General features: G+C 47.5%; 1 protein-coding gene across 6 annotated transcripts in view; it reads left to right on the forward strand.

Moving 5' to 3' along the window:
• Window positions 1–861: 861 nt before the first annotated feature.
• The window catches only part of SCUBE3 (signal peptide, CUB domain and EGF like domain containing 3), a 99,576-nt gene continuing 81,934 nt past the window's right edge, over window positions 862–18,503 (forward strand). The window contains exon 1 of one of the 6 annotated variants that reach the window (XM_075122120.1): window positions 862–1,502. In XM_075122120.1, coding sequence (XP_074978221.1) covers window positions 1,418–1,502 — 85 coding nt within the window. In that variant the 5' untranslated portion in view covers window positions 862–1,417. The remainder of the gene's footprint in view (window positions 1,503–18,503) is intronic. The other 5 variants (XM_048826546.2, XM_048826549.2, XM_048826548.2 and 2 more) reach the window with 5 other exon arrangements.

Raw genomic sequence — 18,503 nt, forward strand, 5'->3', positions numbered from 1 at the left:
AACTGGGAACAGAACCCAGGGTTTTTCTTGCTCTAACATGGTTTCCTGGAGATGGGACTAGTCCTGGCTCCTACTCCCACACTTCCTCCCAGAAAATTGGCTCTTCAGAGGTATCTTGAATGATTCAGGGAGAAAGAGACCCTTGGGCTAAGATGGTTCACACACTATCCAGCGAAGGGGACAGGTCTCACCAGGGTAAGGCAAAGCCCCTGCCACCCATCTTAAATTCGTACATGAAGTGGTGGGGACTGGAACTGAGGAGAAGGGGGAAGCTGCTGAAATGCAGCAAAGATTCTAGATCATTTGCAGACTGGTTCTTTTGCTATTTCTGATTCTCCCTCTCCCCGCCTGCCCCTCCCCTACACCCACACACACAGCAAAAAGAAGAGGGCATATTCTTTGATCTGGAGTTTCCATTGATCCACAGAGTGAGGGTGCATAACATGCTCTCTTGTCTTGAGACTGGGCACCAAAGAGGTGTGCTGCAGATCATGGGATCTGTAAACTGGTTTCTTTAATTCCCTTTTCTGAACACACTCTATTTCCCGCCCCCTCCTGCCCCATACACCTGCCCAACCCCCCTATTCCTCCTGAACATGGCAAAAAGGGATGTGGGGGGAGAGAGATTGCACAGTTCTTGTTTAGTCTCTAAGGTGCCACAAGTCCTCCTTTTCTTTTTGCGAATACAGACTAACACGGCTGCTACTCTGAAACCATTCTTGTTGGGTCTGGAGGTTGCATGGGAGTCTTGCATTGATCCATTGAATGCACATGGTCTCTTGCCTGACCTCCTTGCTCCCAGGGAAGCTGTCTCCATGGCTACTGGCCCTGCTCCCCCAGTGGCAGACTGTAAATTCCTGCAGGCAGAGCAGAGCCTGGGGATGAGGGGGTGTGTGTGTGTGTGGAATCAAAGAAGGAGTAGCCAAAGCCAAATAGAAAGAAAGGAAGAAAGGGCGTTGCTTGGATGGATCTCTCCTTTCCACTCCCCTTTCTCAGGTCCCCAGCTCTAGACCAAGGCTCCTTGTTTCCCCCTTTCATTGCTGCTGCTGCTGCTCCCTTGCAAAACTGGAATTGGCTGGGATGATTTAAAAAAAAAAAAAAAAAAAAACACCAGAGGCAGCAGCCGGGAGAGCGATCAAGTCCACTTTCTTCAAACTGCCCTGGGTCTCCTTCTCTCACTCGCTTCTCTTTAGAATCAAGAGCCTCAAGCTGAACCCAGAGTAGCGTTTCCCATCATTTCAGTGCCTTTCCCTCCCCCAGTCTCTCACACAGCCAGAAGAGAGCTCCTTAAACTCTTCCCCCCCCCCCACCACCACCACCTTTTTTTTGTTTCTTTCTTACATGTTTAGGCCGTTATTGAAAAGCATCAGAAAATTCCCCTCACCAACCATCCCCTATCTTACACACACACACTGCAATGGGGGCTTTGCAGATTGCTGAATTTTGCATTCTCTTCTTTCTCCTCCACTCTGGAAACACACTGGCAAATAAAGCCAGTCAAGGTAAGAAGAATCTTCCCTGCTGTAAGGTTTACTGTTCTGTCTGCATGCAGGCGACTTGTACCTTTCCTTTGGGTTTTTAATTTCGTCTGCCGTCTGAGAATTGAGCAGCATTAACAATAAATTGTGGAGATGTTTGCGAGGTTGATCACAGAATGATCCTGCTCTCTCTTTAGGTTTTAGCCCTTTAATGAATGCTGTGTTCATGTCTTAGGGACTGGTTTAGACTTTCTTTGAGAGGAGAGGGGGGGAAATATTGGGTGGGAAAAGTTTTTGTTGTTGTTTTGTGGCTTTGTTTTGTTTTTTAGTCCTAGAATCAGAGGCAAAAGGGAGCTGTTTTCTTCAGTGTCTCTATCTGTAAAATGGGAAGAAGAATACCTACTCCCATGTGGGTTGGGAAGACTAATTATCTAATGGTTTTAGAGTTAACAAGTGATGTTTAGAAAGGCAAAAAAGAGTTGATGTTGGTAATGATGGAAGGTGTAAAGTGCATATTAATATTTATTTTTGTGTATATTCAAGTTTATTTAACCTTGTAAACATTTAGCTACTCCTATGATGATGGATGCTAGAGACCAACTTAAGGTAGATGATGTATACTGCTTTGACTGTGTGTGTGTGTGTGTGCCCACACATGTGTGTGTATACACAACACACACCCGTCTTTATCTGCTTCAGGTTTTTCTATATCACCACTTCTATATTTACCTTTACTTATTTTATATACACGCATTTAGCTTTACGCGTGGTCTATCTGTATTTTAGGTGTTTTTTATAACACCTCTATATTTAGCTTAGATTTTTACACACACACACACACACGGTCTGGCTAGCCAGATCTTCATTTTTTCTATAGTACCCCTATTGGTGTCAATCTCTGTTTTTTCTATACACTCACACACACACAAACACACACACACTCTCTCTCTCTCTGTATGTATGTATACATCATTTACATAAATCTGTCACGGCTTTTTTTATACCAGTATCTAAGCACCTATGGACATGTTGAGATTAAATAGTGTGTAGGAGAAATAATGGGGTCAGTAGGGGATGTTTCTAAAGATCATTAATGATAGTCATATTTCAGGCATGGGTATTCTTCCCCCTCGTCCCCATCCCCTGCAAAGTTGGAAGGAATTTCAAGGCTATTGTCTTATCTCTTTAAAAGTGTTTTTAAAACAATAGAAGACTTTATGGGAGGACTGTCTGGGCAAACGCAAGTGGATATTTTCCAGGGTTTGGAAAGAGAAAGTCCAGCTTAATGTAAAGCTTTATTATTTAGGCTCAGAAAGGAATGTTTAGTTTTTTATCCCGCCTCAAATTATCTTTGGTGTATACATTGCTTTCATTTCTTATCATAATATTTATTTATTAAGGCCTTTTGGTTTCCAGTTCCATTTAAGCCTGGCCCAGAATTGCATTAAAATAGCAAAGTAAAATTCCATCCTGCAGAGACTTGACAGATCCCTTCAGGGGAAGAAAGAGGAGGGGTGGGGAGAGACAAAACATTGGGCTAGATTCTCAACTGGGGTAAATCCAAGGGTTTACCCCAGTTGATGATCTGTCCTCTCCCCATTTCAATTTCTGATCCAATGAGCTGATAAATTTAATTATTCTTGCAACTGTAGATTAGCAGGCAACTCTTATAATCAGTTAATTCGGTAGCATACAATAATAGCTTGTTCTCAGTGAGGATGTTTCCAGTGAATTGTGAGTGAAAAGTAGCTGTGAAAAAGTTTGAACTTGAGGGTAAGATCCTTCTATATCGCTGGAAATACCTGAAGTCTTGAACTAAATGGTATGGAGAGAGGGAGAGACAGGGAAAAAGTTGAACTTGGAAAGCATGGAGTGTAAATTGCATATCACAGAGAAAAATGTATCCTCATTGAGAATCCAGTATCCGCTGGCTTTCAGAATGAACAAGTCACTGTAGGTCTCCGGGAAACTGACATGTAAAAATTAGTGTGGTTAAGGCATATTTTACCAGGAGGTTTTGAAAAATGATGGGCCGGATCCATGGATGGTGTAAATCTATGAAGCTGTGCTGATTTACACCAGCTGAGGATGTGTCCTTGTATAAAATTATTTCCTCTTTTTTTTTTTTTTAAAGGGCTCTTTAAAAATCTACTAACTTTGAAGCTTTTATCCTTCTAATGCTACCACCCAGGCAACTGCCTTGAAACCTGGAGGCAGTTCATCTCCGTGTTACGGGTTTGCCTGCATTTTAATAAACGATCTCCGCATTTGTAAGGCTTGCTGATTCATAACTTTGAATTATCTGTTGGAAGTTTAGTCTGAAAGAAAGGAACGGATTTAGTACAATCATCCTCCAGGCCTCACTTAAGAGGAGCCAGTGTCTGGAAGAGCTTTGGACCTCTGGGGAACTTGTCAGGTTAGTTTAGGCAGGGAAAGGCAGGGGAATTAATAGAAAACCAAATAATCTGGGTTTAATTAACAAATAGACAAAAGAAGATGCTGGCAAGCCAAGAATTATAGATACCAAGTTGCTAGTAAGGTCTGTGTTCTTCCCATAAACCCATGGATAAACCAGTCAAAGAGTATATTTCATGATACTTTGGAAGCCAGAGCTAAATGGCAAGTCTCCTTTTGTACTGAAGAGCTGATAAATTCACCCATTCTTGTTTACTCCTTTGTGTACCTGTTAAACCATTTTACGATCCATAAGAGTGTGATGTGGAAGCCGCCTGCTCTACTGCTGGGCTTCACTCTTGTAAATAAGCCACAAGTGCAAGCCAACCTCTAACTACTAGGGGTCAGGAGAATATAAGAATGGCCCTACTGGGTCAGACCAAGGTCCATCTAGTCCAGTACCCTGTCTTCCGACAGTGGCCAGTGCCAGGTGCTCCAGAGGGAATGAACAAAGCAGCGAATCATCAAGTGATCTATCCCGTTGCTCATTTCCAGCTTCTTTCTCCCAGGAAGTCTTTCCTCGGGAGCAAGTCATCCCATCACTGCCTCTTGCAGGGTGTCTTGCACCTTCCTCTGAAGCAGCTGGTGCCAGCCTCTCTGAGACGGAATTCTGAGCCAGATGTGGACCCAATGTTTGCTCCAGTCTGGCAGTTCCTCTGGTCCTAGGTAATCATGCATCTCCTTTAGATCCTTCCTTAAGTCATTGAGCTGCAGCCTCCACGTTTTCAGAAGCAATGCAGAATTGTATTTGCCCTTTGATGGGCAAAATTTAGAAAGAAAATAAGGCTGGTGGGGGTGTGGGTGTAAATATAGCATCTATCAAAGGATTCTGCTACTTAGTTCTTAATACCAGCTAGTGCAAAGTCTACTACAGACCCTGTGCCAAATACAGTAAAGCAAAATGAGGTTTAAAATCTCCTTTGTGTGTGTATGCACACGCATGCATGCACATGTGTGTTAAATAGAGACAACGCATAGCCTAAATAATTGTTAATCTACAAGTAGAAGCATTAATTAGCCTCTTTTCTTAAATATCTATAAAGACATAATACTTCCCTGGCTCCAGTTGCACTAGAAGGAACAGATCTTTCAGCTTCCCATCAAGAATCTTCCCTGTCTACCCAGAGGCATCAATCTCCAGTGTTATTATGAAGATGCTGATTGCAGATGGGTTTCTGGCGTAATGGGTTAGGTTCTCTTTTAATGGGAGTGCACCTGCAGGGCCCACAGCATGGGGAATTTTCAAGAATATAATTTATATGATTGCAGAGAAAAGACGCTCCCCTCCCATCTCAGTGTAACCTTTTCCCCTCACTCCTCCTCTTTCCTCTTCCCCCTGCTTATGCCCTGGAAAAGTCAGAGTATTAATATCACACTCCCCCCACCACCACGCTAAAATATGAGATATAAAACTGTAAACATTTCAACACGCAGCAATTCAAAGGAGGTCTTTGATTGAGGGTGTCTAACATGCCTGGACTTAGATTTTTTTTAAAAGGGGGGGTGAGGGGGAGGGAAGACTACTTTATTTGTAACTGACAACTGGAGTATAAATATCCAGACCCCTTGAATCTTCCCGTGCCAAGGTGCATTGCTGTCTCGGAAGGGTAGAGGATTTTTATTTATTTATTTTTCTGAGCAGAAAGTCACACTGGAGTAATCTATTTAGGAAAAAAATATGCGTGAATAACTTTACCCTTCACTTTCGAAACTGTAAGTCTCTAGAGAGGTGTTCGGAAAAGCTTGTGATGGTAAAGAAGGTTTGCTCTGTCTCACAATGTGAAACTAGTCCCAGTGCGCCATCCAGACTGACTTTTAGTTAAGGCCTTTTCCCTTCTGGAGATCACGTGATCGTCAGTTTCTAAACAGAAAACCTATATATTTTAAAAGGAAAGTTTGATTAGTTTAAAAAATCCACTATCCAAAGGGAAGGGATGGGGGACAGAAACAAAAACAAAAACCCCATAACAAAAAACATTCCTATTTTCTTAAAGAATTAAGGGCTGGTGCACTTCAGAATAGTTGCATCTAAATGGATTTAAAATCAGTCCATTAAACTGGTGCAAAAACCTCCTGGTGTAGACTGAATTGGAAGTAGAAGTGGGTTTAAATTAGCACAGCTTTTCCAATGCAGATCAGCCCACAGGGACTGAGTCTGATCTCCTGCGTGCTGGTGTGAAATTGGTGTGAAGGAGAGGACCCAAACAATGATCTTCATTTTCCATCCTCTCCAGAGCAGAGCAAATTATATAAAAAAGAGTTTGGGGGTGTTGTAACCTGTTAAAGAAACAAGCCTTATGGGGGAGAGAAGCACGAAAACCACAAAGAAATTTACGAAAGAAAGACCAGCTTGTAGTGAGGTGTTCGAGATTGCACAGCACGAACTGTGGGGCTAGGACGGCGCAGGGAACCATGGAGCCACGGGCTGATTATAAAAAGCCATGAGAGCTCGTCAGCAATAATACGCAAGAGTGAGCAAGGTGCAATGGCGTGAAAGACTCAGTACTGCCTCCTACCCGCACCACTGAGTGAGGGAGCCCAGGATTGGCCCTCACGTGGGTATTATGGGGGTCAGCTGATGGCCCACTTGAGATCAGACTGTAAAATTGTTGCCTTGTGGCCAGATTCAGCTCTGTTACATTATCAAGGAATTATCAAGCCATAATGGAATTATCAAGACATGGAATTATCAAGCCATAATGCTATCAAAGCCACTCCGTAACTGAGAGCAGAATTTGCCCATTCGTTGTCACAGTTTCCCTCCAAGGAACATGAACGCAGAAGAAGTAGCAATGTACCATAAACACGGCGTACAGGAGCTTTGCTGCCCCAATGTCCTCATTGAATAGTCTCTCTTCTTTATATAAGGGAGGGTGTTGTTGAGGAGGAAATATGGCTAGTGGATAGGACCCTGGACTAGGCTGCAGGAGACCTGGGTTCAAACCCAGCCTCAGCCTTCCGGTGCATCCTTGAGCAAGTCATTTCATCTCCCTTTGCTGATGGTAAAATGGGGGATGACGCCTCCCGGGGCTTTGTGAAAAGACAGTCCCTTGTTGATTGTGAGGTGCTAAAATGCTGTGGGGATGAGAGCCACATACTGCTGTGATGAGAAAGCTGCTTCTGCCCTGAGATTGGCTGACCACAGTGAATTCATCCTTCCTTCTGTGGCAGAGGCCAGGCGGTGGTGGAGAGCGGCCAGGGAGGAGAGGAGCACATGGCAGCATACGTGCTAGCCAGCAAAAGGTCTGGTTTTGCCCAATAAGCGGTTACCATTCCTAGTGCAGGTGTGAGAAATTCTGCCCTCCTGCTGCATAAAATAGTGCTCACGACAAGCCTGTTGTTCCTGTTCTCCGCTGGTGATTTCAGTGGGTACGTCTACACGGCAGCTTGGCTGATGGGTCCCAGCGTGGGTAGAAAGACGAGCAATCTGGTCACAGTGGCATGGGTGGGCAGGCCCACCTGATCTCCAGGGTCCATCCCTGAGTGGCTAGTTCATGCTGTTGTGACCGCTCTGCTCTTTTTAATGCACTAGCTTGTGCAGAGCTAGCATGTCTGTCTGCCCACATTAGGAAGCACTCTTCCAGCTGCTGTGTAGACATACCCTGTGGAGTGACTCCTGATTTATGCCAGGGAAAGGGAAAGGGCGGTCGGGCCTAGAGCATCTCTGCTCTCTCACTCCCTTCCCCTAGTAGCATAACCAAGGATTTTGCCCTTAGAGATTGTGTCTGAGATTTTCATGGCCCTTTAATTTTAGTGGGAAGTGGGTGTCCAAACTGGATGGCTTTGGGAATCTCAGCCTAGCAACAAGGGTACTTTCAAAGCGGTGTGGCCCCTTCTGATTGGTATGGCAGGACGGTCTTGTGGGCAGAGCACAGGACTAGGAGTCAGGACGCCTGGGTTCTGCACTGACTTGCTGTTCAGCTGTAGGCAAATCATTCTTTTCCTCTCCATGCTTTGAGTTCCCCCATCTGTGAAATAGGGATAATACCCCCTCGGAGCGGGAAGGGAAAGGGTGCATGAAAGCCTGCATAGTGGTTTGAGCCATGGGCAAGGAAGGCTATCGCGAAGGCCACTAGCTTGTGGTCATCTGTTGGAAGTGCACATAAATGCCTGCTCCGTCCTGTGCCAGATTTTCAGAAGAGCTCAGAATGTTGGGTGCTGGTCATGTGACATCCCGGCTCCACGTGTCTACTTGAGTTGCCAAATGCTAGGCCTGGCTAACACTGGAAAGCCGTGGGGTAGTGTTTGAGATTTGAACTCTGAGTCTTTGCTTGCACACGTCCACTGCCTGTGGGTGTCTCTACCCCTCTCTCTTAACTTTGTAAAAACACCCCTCCACCCCCACCCCCCGGCCTCTAGGGTTGCCAATTTTGTTTGGACATATTCCTGGAGGTTTCATCATGTGACATAATCTTTAATTCCTGGAGACTCCAGGACAATCCTGGAGGGATGACAAGCCTATTGCTCTCTCCCCAAAACCAAGACTCTGTAGAGAGTTGTCTGGGGAAGCAGAGAGCTCTGAGGCCTCCTGATAAACCGTTCCACTACAAAGAGACTCAGCCAGCCAGCTTCTTTTAGAGATGCCTCCAGAGTACATTCTGAGCTTGTGAGGCCTGTTTCTGGAGGAAGGGGCCATGTGTTCAGGCCGTTTCATCATCTTCCAGATGAAGCAGCTCGTTGTCCTGTGACCAGACCTTTTAAGTGCAATACAAATTGCCCTCCCGAGTCCCTCTGCTCCCTGGCTGTGCTGTGAGCCAAACAAATGATTAATAAACTGCACCGCAGTGTCTGAGGTGGTTCTTAATACCCTGGTGAAAAGGGCTCCTGAAGTTATAAAGCTTAAATTTGGCATTAAGGCTGAGTGGAAACTTAATGAGGCTGCCAACAACTACACACACAAGTGTGCGCGCACATGCACACACAGAAAGGCTGTTAACTTTATTTTTATATAGTGTATATACATTTAATTTAAAAGAAAAATCTGAAGCTCTTCTAGAGAGATGAAAATTACAGGATTTTTGTTTGTATTGGAGCTGTTTTTGCTACCACCCCGGCTTTGCACATTGATTTGGGCTTTTAGCCTAGAGATAAAAACGTATTGGTGGGGTTTTTTTTGTCTTAACACAAAAAAGGAGGAGGAGAAAGGACCCATAGCCAGGCTTTTTAAAAAAATAAATGAAATAAAGCTGGTAGCACAGATAATGTGACCTAGTGGATGGAGCACTGGACTGGGATTCAGGAAACCTGTGTTCTGTTCCTGGCTCTGCTACTAGCCTGCTGGGTGACCTTGGGCAAGTAACATGTCTCCATGCCTCGTTTCCCCATCTGTAAAATAGGGATAATAATAGTGACCTCTTTTGCAAAGCACTTTGAGAGCTGATGATGAAAAGTGGCCACATAAGAGCTAGGTGTTATTATGTGTATATACAACACTTAGTGCAGTGGAACCCTGGAACATCTAGCACCACTGCAGTATAAACAGGGCGGAAGTGAGGGACCACTGGTTAGGGTATTAGCCTGGGGCGCTGGAGATCTGGATTCAGTCCTTGCTCTGCCATAGACTTTCTGCGTCCCCTTGGACAAGTCACTTAGGATACGTCTACACAGGGATAAAAGTCCCATGGTGGGCCTGGGTCAGCTGACTCGATCTCATGGGGCTTGGGCTGTGGGACTAAAAATCGCTGTGTAGATGTTTGGGCTTGGGCTGTAGCCCGAGCTCTGGCACCCTCCCCCATTGCCAGTTATTTAGGTGCCCAGATGGAAGCTGGGCTCTCTTGAAAATCCAGAACTTAGTGGAGACGCTGAGCCCTTCTGAAAATTCTGGCCTTGGTGTCTACACCTTTCATATCTTTGCAGACGTAAGACAGGGCAGTGCTGGTTTTGATTTTGCTTACAGTTGGCTGCATTTCCTTTGCTAACCAGATAACTGATCCTTGCGCTCCTGTTCCTTAGGAATGCCACACACCCTTGGATCTGCCAGCGTGGTCCTATGGCTGTCTTACCTTCCTGCTCCTGTATGAAGAGCCAGCAGACGCTCTAGCTTGCTAGGTAGCTTAGGTATTTACAGGGCCCCCATTAATGCAGTTTCTGAGTGCCTTGCAATTTCTAATGTAGTTTTCCTTGTGACAGGCCTAGAAGCTATTGTCTTCACTGTGCAGATGAGGAATTGAGGCACAGAGACATATAGCTAGATTTTTAAAAGTATTTCGGTGCCTAAAGGTGAAGATAAACGCCTAGGTGCCTAACTCCCTTTGAAAATCCCACTCGGCACCTGTCTGTCTGTACCTTTGGGTGCCTAAAGACCTCTAGAAATTTGGCCCTTGGTGACATGTCCAAAGTCTTTGATGGAGCAGGGAATTGAGCCCAGGTCTCCCAAGTCTCAGGTTAGCACCCAAATCACTTAGACGATCACTTCTCAGTCGGCAGTGCAGAGGGCGATGGGTCCAGACAGCAACCCATAGCCATGAGCTCACTCTGTAGACTCCCCTTGCTATCTACACTCGGAGCAGCAGGAAGCCTTCTGGGGAGTCAGCGGGGCTATGAGGGAGAGGGGAATTCCCAAAGGGTAAAAAACAAGATGGGGTAGGAGAGGACAGTCAGAGTGAAAGTGATGGGGGAGAGCAGAAATGGTTAGGGGAAAGGAGAGAGAGTGGCAGCTGTGCCATGGGGCTGTGGGAACACCCAGGTGCTGGCTCATTGCAATGAGGGGGCTCCAGCTGACAGAGGTTGCGGCTGTCAGCATGAAGAGGAGCTGGGAGGGAGAAGGAGTGGGCTGTGGCTCAAGAGATGTGAGTGTGCAGGGGCTTCCCCCTCCCCCCAGGTTTCTCATTGTATTTATTTTTGCATTTGCCTTGGTGGTTTGAGGCTGTTTTGCTCCAGGAACCCCTGTTCTTGGCGTTCGTTTTTGTTTCTGACCAGCGGCCTCCCCGCCAGGGCCATGTCTCTGCTCCTTTGGGTGGGTGCAGAGGCCCTGAGGGTGATCAAAAGTGGGGGCTGTCCCCATGGCTAGGGAGCAACCCAAATAACTTCACCCTCAGCTTTTCCTTCTGCTTCTCCACCCCCACCTCCCCGTTCTCCTCCTGAGTGACTCACAAAATTCCATTTGGGGCAGGCCGTGCCCTAGGCAGGTGCTGTGGTTGCCGCTTCCCAGAACCCTTTGCTGCTGCTGAGAATCCACTAGCACCTGGCCACGTGAAAGAGGAGGGAGAGACAGTGAAGAAGAAATTGTATCCTTACCCTCAGGTACCCAAATGCTTCTTTCCCCCCCCCCCCCATGTGACACCAGCCTTGGACCCATCCCACTGTGGGCCCGGTAGTGACAATTGTTAATAATTTAGTCCTTGGTCAAGATCAGTGTAGGCATGAGCACTACCCAGAGGGAGCTGCTGGCAGGATATTCTCCATGAGCGCCCGTGGGATTCACTGTCCACATGTTGGTCCAAAATACCCTGTGTGTCTCAACCTGCTGGTAAGCTGCAAAGTCAGCCGTGTTCAGCAGGCGTTTGAGGGGGGCTGAGGGTGGGGGGAGTCTGTCTCTCAGGAATTTGCAGGGCGGTTGAGGGTTTTGAGCTGGTCTCTGAGACGTTGCAGTGACCGTGGATGGGAGGAGAATATGCTGATGTGATTTTTTTTTTTTTTGCATTGGATTTTTAATTTCTGTGCCCAGAGCCTGCATAGGCGGTGCCCGTGTTTTCCTTGCTATCAAAATAAGGCCTGGTGTATGCTTAAAAGTTAGGTCAGCATCGCTCTGGCACTCTCTGTGTGTTGTGGCTATGCCGATCTAACCCCCAGTGTAGGTGTATCTCAGTGCACCTAGCCACCACTGCTTGGAGAGGTGGATTACCTCTGGCAACGGAAGACCCCTTTCTCTTGCTAGAGGAAGTGTCTACATGACGGTGCTGCAGTGGCATACCTCCTGCACCCATAGTGTAGACGTGGCCTAAGTGAAGGGTGAATTGTCTTGCAGCATGGGCTGAGCCAGCGTCCGGATGAGTTGCTGTGTTCTGATTGTCTAGAATCGTCTGGGAATGGTCACACAGTGAAAGTTTGTGTCGCTGTTTTACCCAGCACCTGAATTCATCCCAATGTGGCTGATAAGTCTGGCTTTTCCTGGAGACGGAGCTGCGCAGAAGAGCGTGGGGCTGCTAGGAAGAGCTCCTCTGGGAACGGCGCCGTATAGTCTCTCTCCTCTCCTGTTCACTAATTCTTGGTGCCTCCATTTTTGGATGGATTTTTGAATTCATCTGGAGGTGTCGCAGCTCAGCCCCATTGCAGATCAGACCCATAGGGTCTCCAGCTGGGTTCCCATCATTATTGCCCACTTCTAATCATTTAGGTTGAAGTAGGTAGCCGTGACTCTACACAAGGACAAATGACACCAGCCACTTCAACCCCAAAATGTTGAAATCCTTCCCCATGCTCCTAACTATGAGCCCTACTCATGCTCCAGGACCCCATTGTGCTGTATAAACTGAACAAATGTCAAATGTACGCTGGCTAGCTGCGGTACTAGCTGTGTCAGGAGAGGATATTGCACACAGGAACTTCCTTCACCCAGAATGCCAGAAAAGCCCTAAGTCTGAGGCTGGATTTGAGAGCGGAGACTAAGAGGACTTTCTTTCATCAAGGGGAAGCATCACATAGGTTGTGTCCTACATTTGAGAGAGAGAGAGAGAGGATTTTACAAAAGCAAATATGAACAGAAACATCAATGGGATGTTGAAAACATTCTGCTCAGCTGGTCTAATAATCAAAACCCTCCTGCCTTCCAAAGTGCTTGTCGTGCCTAGAACTTGTCAAAATTTTTCAACTGAAATTTTTTTCCTGCAGAAAAACGGGGTTTTTTTGGTGAGAAATTTTGAAAGGAAGTTAACTAAAAATGTTTGTTTCAAACTGAAACTTTTGCTTCATTTTGGTTTTCAAAAAAAAAACACAATTTTTCAGGAGTTTTATGTTCTGCAATATGGGATTTTTAGTGGGAAGGGAGGTTTCCTTTGCCAGTGAATGAGTTGTATCGAGGAATTTGGGTGCGATGTATGTATGTTTTTTTGTTTTCCCCCATATAGTAACGTCTCAAAATTTCTCCAACTTTGGAAAAGTTACAAAATGGCAAAGTTTTCATTTATCCTTTTTGCCAATGTGTATCTTGACCAAAGTTGGAGATGTTTTGAAAAGCTACAGAATGCAAAAAATAAATAAAAAAGATCAGGGAGGAAAACCTTGGCGTTGTTCATTAAGTTGGATTCACTGGCAAAAAAAGAAAAAAATGACAAGAAAGCAGGGGAGCCCAAAGATGTGGTATTTTGAACATCTTCACTTTTCAAAAACCACATTGAAAATTTCCCACAAAATTATCGAAAAATTTCAAATGCAAAATTTTGAATGAAAATTTTTTGTTTGGAAATGTTCTTAGGAAAGAGAGAGGTTTTTTGACCAGCTTTAATTGAGCCTGTGCCCAGAAATCAGGATGTGAAACAGACTAATATCAGAAAGCAAAATGGTCTAGAACAGCGTTTTTCTCAAACTGGGGTCTGAGGACCCCTGGCTGTCCGTCGGGGTACTCCAGCGGGTCTGTGGGCCCTGATGATCAACCTCTCCCCTTCTTCGGGACGGGGCACACTCGGGGGAGGAGGTGGAAAGAGGCAGGGTTCGAGCGGGGACGGGAAGAGGTGGGGCCTTGTGAGAACGGGTGGAGTGGGGGCGGGGCCTGGGGCTGAGCAGGTGGTTTTGGGGTCTGTGAAAATTTTTAAATCAAAATGGGGGGTCCTCGGGTTGCTAAAGTTTGAGAACTGCTGGTCTAGAGGGTCTGATTGTCCCCGCTGAATGAAATTGAAGCAGAGTAAATATCAAAAGAGTAAATTAAATATTTAGAATTTTCAAAGCTAATGTGATTTTATTATCAGCACAGGTTAAGAAGCGTCTTGCCTAGAAAGCTGTTAAGTAACGCATCTGGGGACTGCTCCCGGATGCCTGCCTGTGTCCTAATTCCCGTTCTGACTCCGATTCCCTCAGTGACTGTCCGCAAGTTACTTATGCCAAAACTTTCAAGCCCTAGTACCTAAAATTAGGCTCCTAAATCCAGATGTAGGTGCCTATGCATAAATGGCCTCATTTCCAGAAGTGCTGAGAACCCACAAATCCAAGTGAAGTCAGTGGAAACTGGTGTTGGTCAGCGCCTCTGAAAATCAGGCCACTTTTACTTAGGTGTTTAAATGTGGATTGGGGAGCCTCTGTTTAGCCTCCTCGGTTTGTATATTTTGGCCAAAGGTCTTTTGTTCTCTGTATAGCGCCAGTGGGCTCCTGGTCCGTGACTAGTGCTCAGAAGGAGGAGAGAAAGGTGATCTTGTGCTCTGAAGCATCAGACTTGGAGTAAAGAGATCTGGGTGCCTGTGAAATTGATTCCCTGTGCACCTTTTGGGCCAATCATTTCCAGCACTTTCAAGCACCTACAGCGGCCACTGAAGGCCAGTGGAAGCCCAAGTGCTCAGCACTTCTGAAAAGCCTTTGGGTCTGTGCCTCAGTTTCCTCATCTGTAAACTGATGCTTCCCTACTTCTGCAAGGCACAATCGGTTAGTGTCTGAAAAGTGCGGTGAAGATGGCAGCCGTGCCTAAGTGCTGAGTCTTGCTATTCTTAGCATCCCTTTCAATGCGATGAAAAAGGTTACACAGAGTTGAATATTCCTTTGAAAGTCTAATTGCAGCTGGACGCGATGCCAAATGGTGAGTTATGGTAATTCCAGCGCTTCCTCCTGCACTGAATGGCCCTTTGAGTGAAAAGTGTTTTAGCTGCAGACCTGTGAATCCTCCCCTTCTCCCTTGTAGCCGGCACCACGCAGGTCCCCAACTCTGTGGTACCGGTTGAGAGAGTGTTTGCAACCCGTGCCAGGGGCGGTTTGCTGGGGCACAAGACGCCCTTGTCTGTATTAAGGGGCATCTCTGGCCTTTGCATAAGACTCCGGCGTCCCGTGTCTCCCCAGGGGCCGCATGTCAGGTCTGCGGATTGGTGTGGGCAGCAGCAAGAGTGTTGAAGCGGAAGGAAAAGGTTAGGGGGACTCTGCGTGTCCTGCAGCGACCATTAGCCTTTCACTTGGGATCCCTTCACCACAGCCTGAGCCACGGGTTCCTGGCCCTGTATACCTGAGGGGTTGGAGCCACTCCCGTTCAGTGGCAAGCGCTCTGAGCCCTTAGTCTCCTTTAGGAAATGTGGTCGTGGAGTTCTCTGTGTGATCCTGTGTGGAAATCTCAGCTCTGTTCCCGAGAGCCGGGAAATAGGACTCCGGGAGGGATGAACTTTACACTTTTGTGGGCTTTTGCAGGTTTTTCCATCTTGTTTTTATTTGCAGGCGTTTTTAATTTTAAAAGTGGTGCCTGCGTATTGTTGGGTGCGTGCGCCCTTGGGGGCAGGGTGAGGTGAGGAGGGGGGCATATATTTCTACAATGAAATGCATGGCCTTGCTTGGGAGGAAATGACCTTCCTTCTTGCTCCCGTAGAACTGAAAGGAACTTTGGGCCAGATCCCGAACTCAGCTACGTTTGTGTAAATCAGGAGTAATTACATTGAAATCAGTGGCATTACCCTGGAGTTACACCAGTATCACTGAAAACAGAATCTGATACTCATTTCCTTCCCTTCCATGTGTATCTAAGACCCCTGTGTCCTAAGAGTTCCCTGCAGTGGAGTCCCTGTGAGTTCTAAGCTACAGCATTGTCCTTGGCTCGGTAGAAGCCCTTTCATCCTCACCTATTGTTTGAGGGTCTGCGAAGGTGGCTGCCCTGTTGGCTGAGCCTGCTGGAAATACACCGTTTCATAGGAACAAGGGGTTGGGAATCCCAGGAAGGGGGAAGGGTTGGACTAGTTGGTTCCCCTTTCCAGAAGTGTAAGCGATAGGGATGGGCAGCAGGGCAGGGACCAGGGTGAAAAGGCAATGAGAGGAAGGATGCAGGGAGTTGGGGCTGGGGACAGCCTTGATCCCAGCTTCAGAAAGGAAGGGAGGTGACCAGAAAGCATCCCTGAGGAAGCTGGGCAGTTTTCATCACACACAGGCTCTTTATTGCAGCAGATTGGTGAAGTGCGTGTGGCAGCAGTTGTGGGGGACAGGGACGGACAACGGGGAGCAGAGGGTAGGTCTGCAGCCGGGGAAGTCTCACTACCGACAGCTTTAACAGAGGGGACCGGCGCCTTCCTTGTGCCCAGCCAGTGCAAGCTATCAGCCAGGCCAAATGTGCTCAGATGAGTCACGCCTCAGAATGTGGCTGTCTCCATGTTGCTGAGTTATGAGGTAACCGCTCGGGTCTGACAGGGGTTGCTACTAGCCGGGAAAGCTTTGGCACAAAGAATCCGATTTCTCTCCTCGTGAGCGCTCTGTGCACTGTGTGGATGTATGAACCTTGAGGCCTAGAGGGGTTTGAGCAGAGGGCTCCCTGGTGGATTTGATCAGAGCAATTAGAGCTTTGAGGGCAGGTCTACACTAGGAGCGCTCCTTTACTGATGCAGCGGTACCGTGACTGGTGAAGACGCTCTGTGCTGACGGGAGAGTGCTCTCCCGTCGGTGTGATTACTCCGCCTCCGCGAGAGAGCATCTTCCGTCGATACAGCACCGGTACAGACAGGGCTTAGATCGCTGTAACTTTTGATACCCACAGTGGTGACATCAAAATGTTGCTTCGTGCTCTTTTCCACCCTGTCTGGATGTGCCATGTGCCTCTTCTGACGACAGAAAGTTGGATCTGATTTCCCCACCCCGTGCTGTAAATCTTCTGTTGTCTCCAAGCTGTTGGATGAGGTTCTAATAGGTGATTAATGACCCGGGGGTTGCAGTGGTGGCTCCCGGCCATGATTAATGTCAGATAACAACAAATCTGAACGCATTGTGTAAATATTTATACAGTATACATGCATGTGCCCACTCTGCCTTGCAAATGGAAACCTCCCAATAACAGCTCCTGTGATCTCCCTGCAAGTGTGAGAATAAGAGACAGAGTGAGAGAGTAACTGGGGTTTTCTCCTGCTCAGTGTGGGACTCCCTCCTTGGGATAACTTCCATTGGTCACGTTCACGCTTCGAGTGGTGGCTTCCCCCACTTGGAAGTCTGCCCAGCAGCCCTTTAGATCTCCTGAGAGCAAAGATCTACTAGGCCAGCGGAATAGTCTCCCAAGAGAAGACTGCGTGCCGCATCCCTGCCACTCTGGGCTTTCCAAGCGAGACTGCGGGATCTGTGGCTTTCAATCTCCTTCCACTGAGATTAGCCGCTTGGGAAGGACCAAATAGTCACGACCCCCAGGCTGAGAGCCTGTGTATTGCAGGGAACCGTCCTGCTGTGGGTCAAGATCTATTTTATTAGCCCCCTTTCCTATGTCTTAGGCAGCTGTAGTGTCTGAGCCTCACAAGTATAAATGGACCTACCCAGGCAACACCCTTCCTATGATCCCCATGGTACAGATGAGGCACAGAGGGGTCAAGTGACTTGCGCATGGCCACAAAGGGAGTCTGTAGCAGAGCCAGGAATCGAACAGAGCTCTCCTGAGCCTCAGTCCCGAGCCTCAGTCCCATGCCTCAGCCCAGTCAGCCCACCATTCCTCGAGCTCATGCGAAGCCATCTGTACAATACCCGGCAGTGGAGAGAGAGATGCAGCTATTGACTCGCTCTTCTTTTAGGGACTGTATCGTCATCACAACCCATTATTCTGTTCACCAGCACAGCTTCTGTGCCCTTTGCTCTTGTGCGAACCGGGGGTGCAAGCCAGCCTGGGGAGGAAGCAAAAGCAGAACAAGACCCCACAACAGCTCATCAGCCTGCTTGCAGTTTTGGGGGTGGGGCCTATACCTGTCAACCAGCTGGCTGGGGCTGAAAAGTCAACCCGTCGAGCTAATCACCCCCTCGGTAGTGGAAATGGCAGCCCTCTAGCTGAACGAATGAGACATGCTAGACATGCTAGTCCTACATGCTGCAGCGCGTGAAGACTCGGTTATTCACTTACGTCTACACTGTCGTAAAACACCCTCGCAGCGTCCCGAGCCTGGGCGCCAGCCCGAGCCCGAACGTCTACACTGCAGGTTTACAGCCCCGCAGCCACTGACATGGGCCAGCCACAGGTGTTTAATTGCAGTGTAGACATAGGGACCACATAGTGAAAAGCCAGAAGGGAACCAGGTGAATAGCCTATTACTCATAAACTGCAGTCCGGGGCTGTCTGTGTATAAATGGCCACTGTCATTAAAACCTCCAATAACTCTGCCTCCTGCTGTGTTAAACCTTTGCAGCCAGCAGACTGCGTCCTCCTGGAGCCGGGGTGTGCGGGGTGGTATGGAAGCCAGGCCTTTCCCTCCATCTCCTACTTGGTGTTTCTCCCCTGCCATCGCTAAATCGCCTGCCAGCGGAGCTGCTGCTGCTTCTGAATTGCAGCAGGGCTGGTGGGCACCTACTAGACAGTGAGCGAAAAATGGGGGACGCGGGGAGAGGAAGGCCGTGTGAAGCGGATGGATGGAGAGAAAGGGAGGGAAGAAGAGAGTGAGGTTAAGCAGGGGGAGCTGGGAATGGGGACCAGGTTGGTGGGAGAAGGAGGTAGAAAGG

The sequence above is a fragment of the Caretta caretta genome, chromosome 21 (genome assembly GCF_965140235.1).
Source record: "Caretta caretta isolate rCarCar2 chromosome 21, rCarCar1.hap1, whole genome shotgun sequence".
NCBI lineage: Eukaryota > Metazoa > Chordata > Testudines > Cheloniidae > Caretta > Caretta caretta.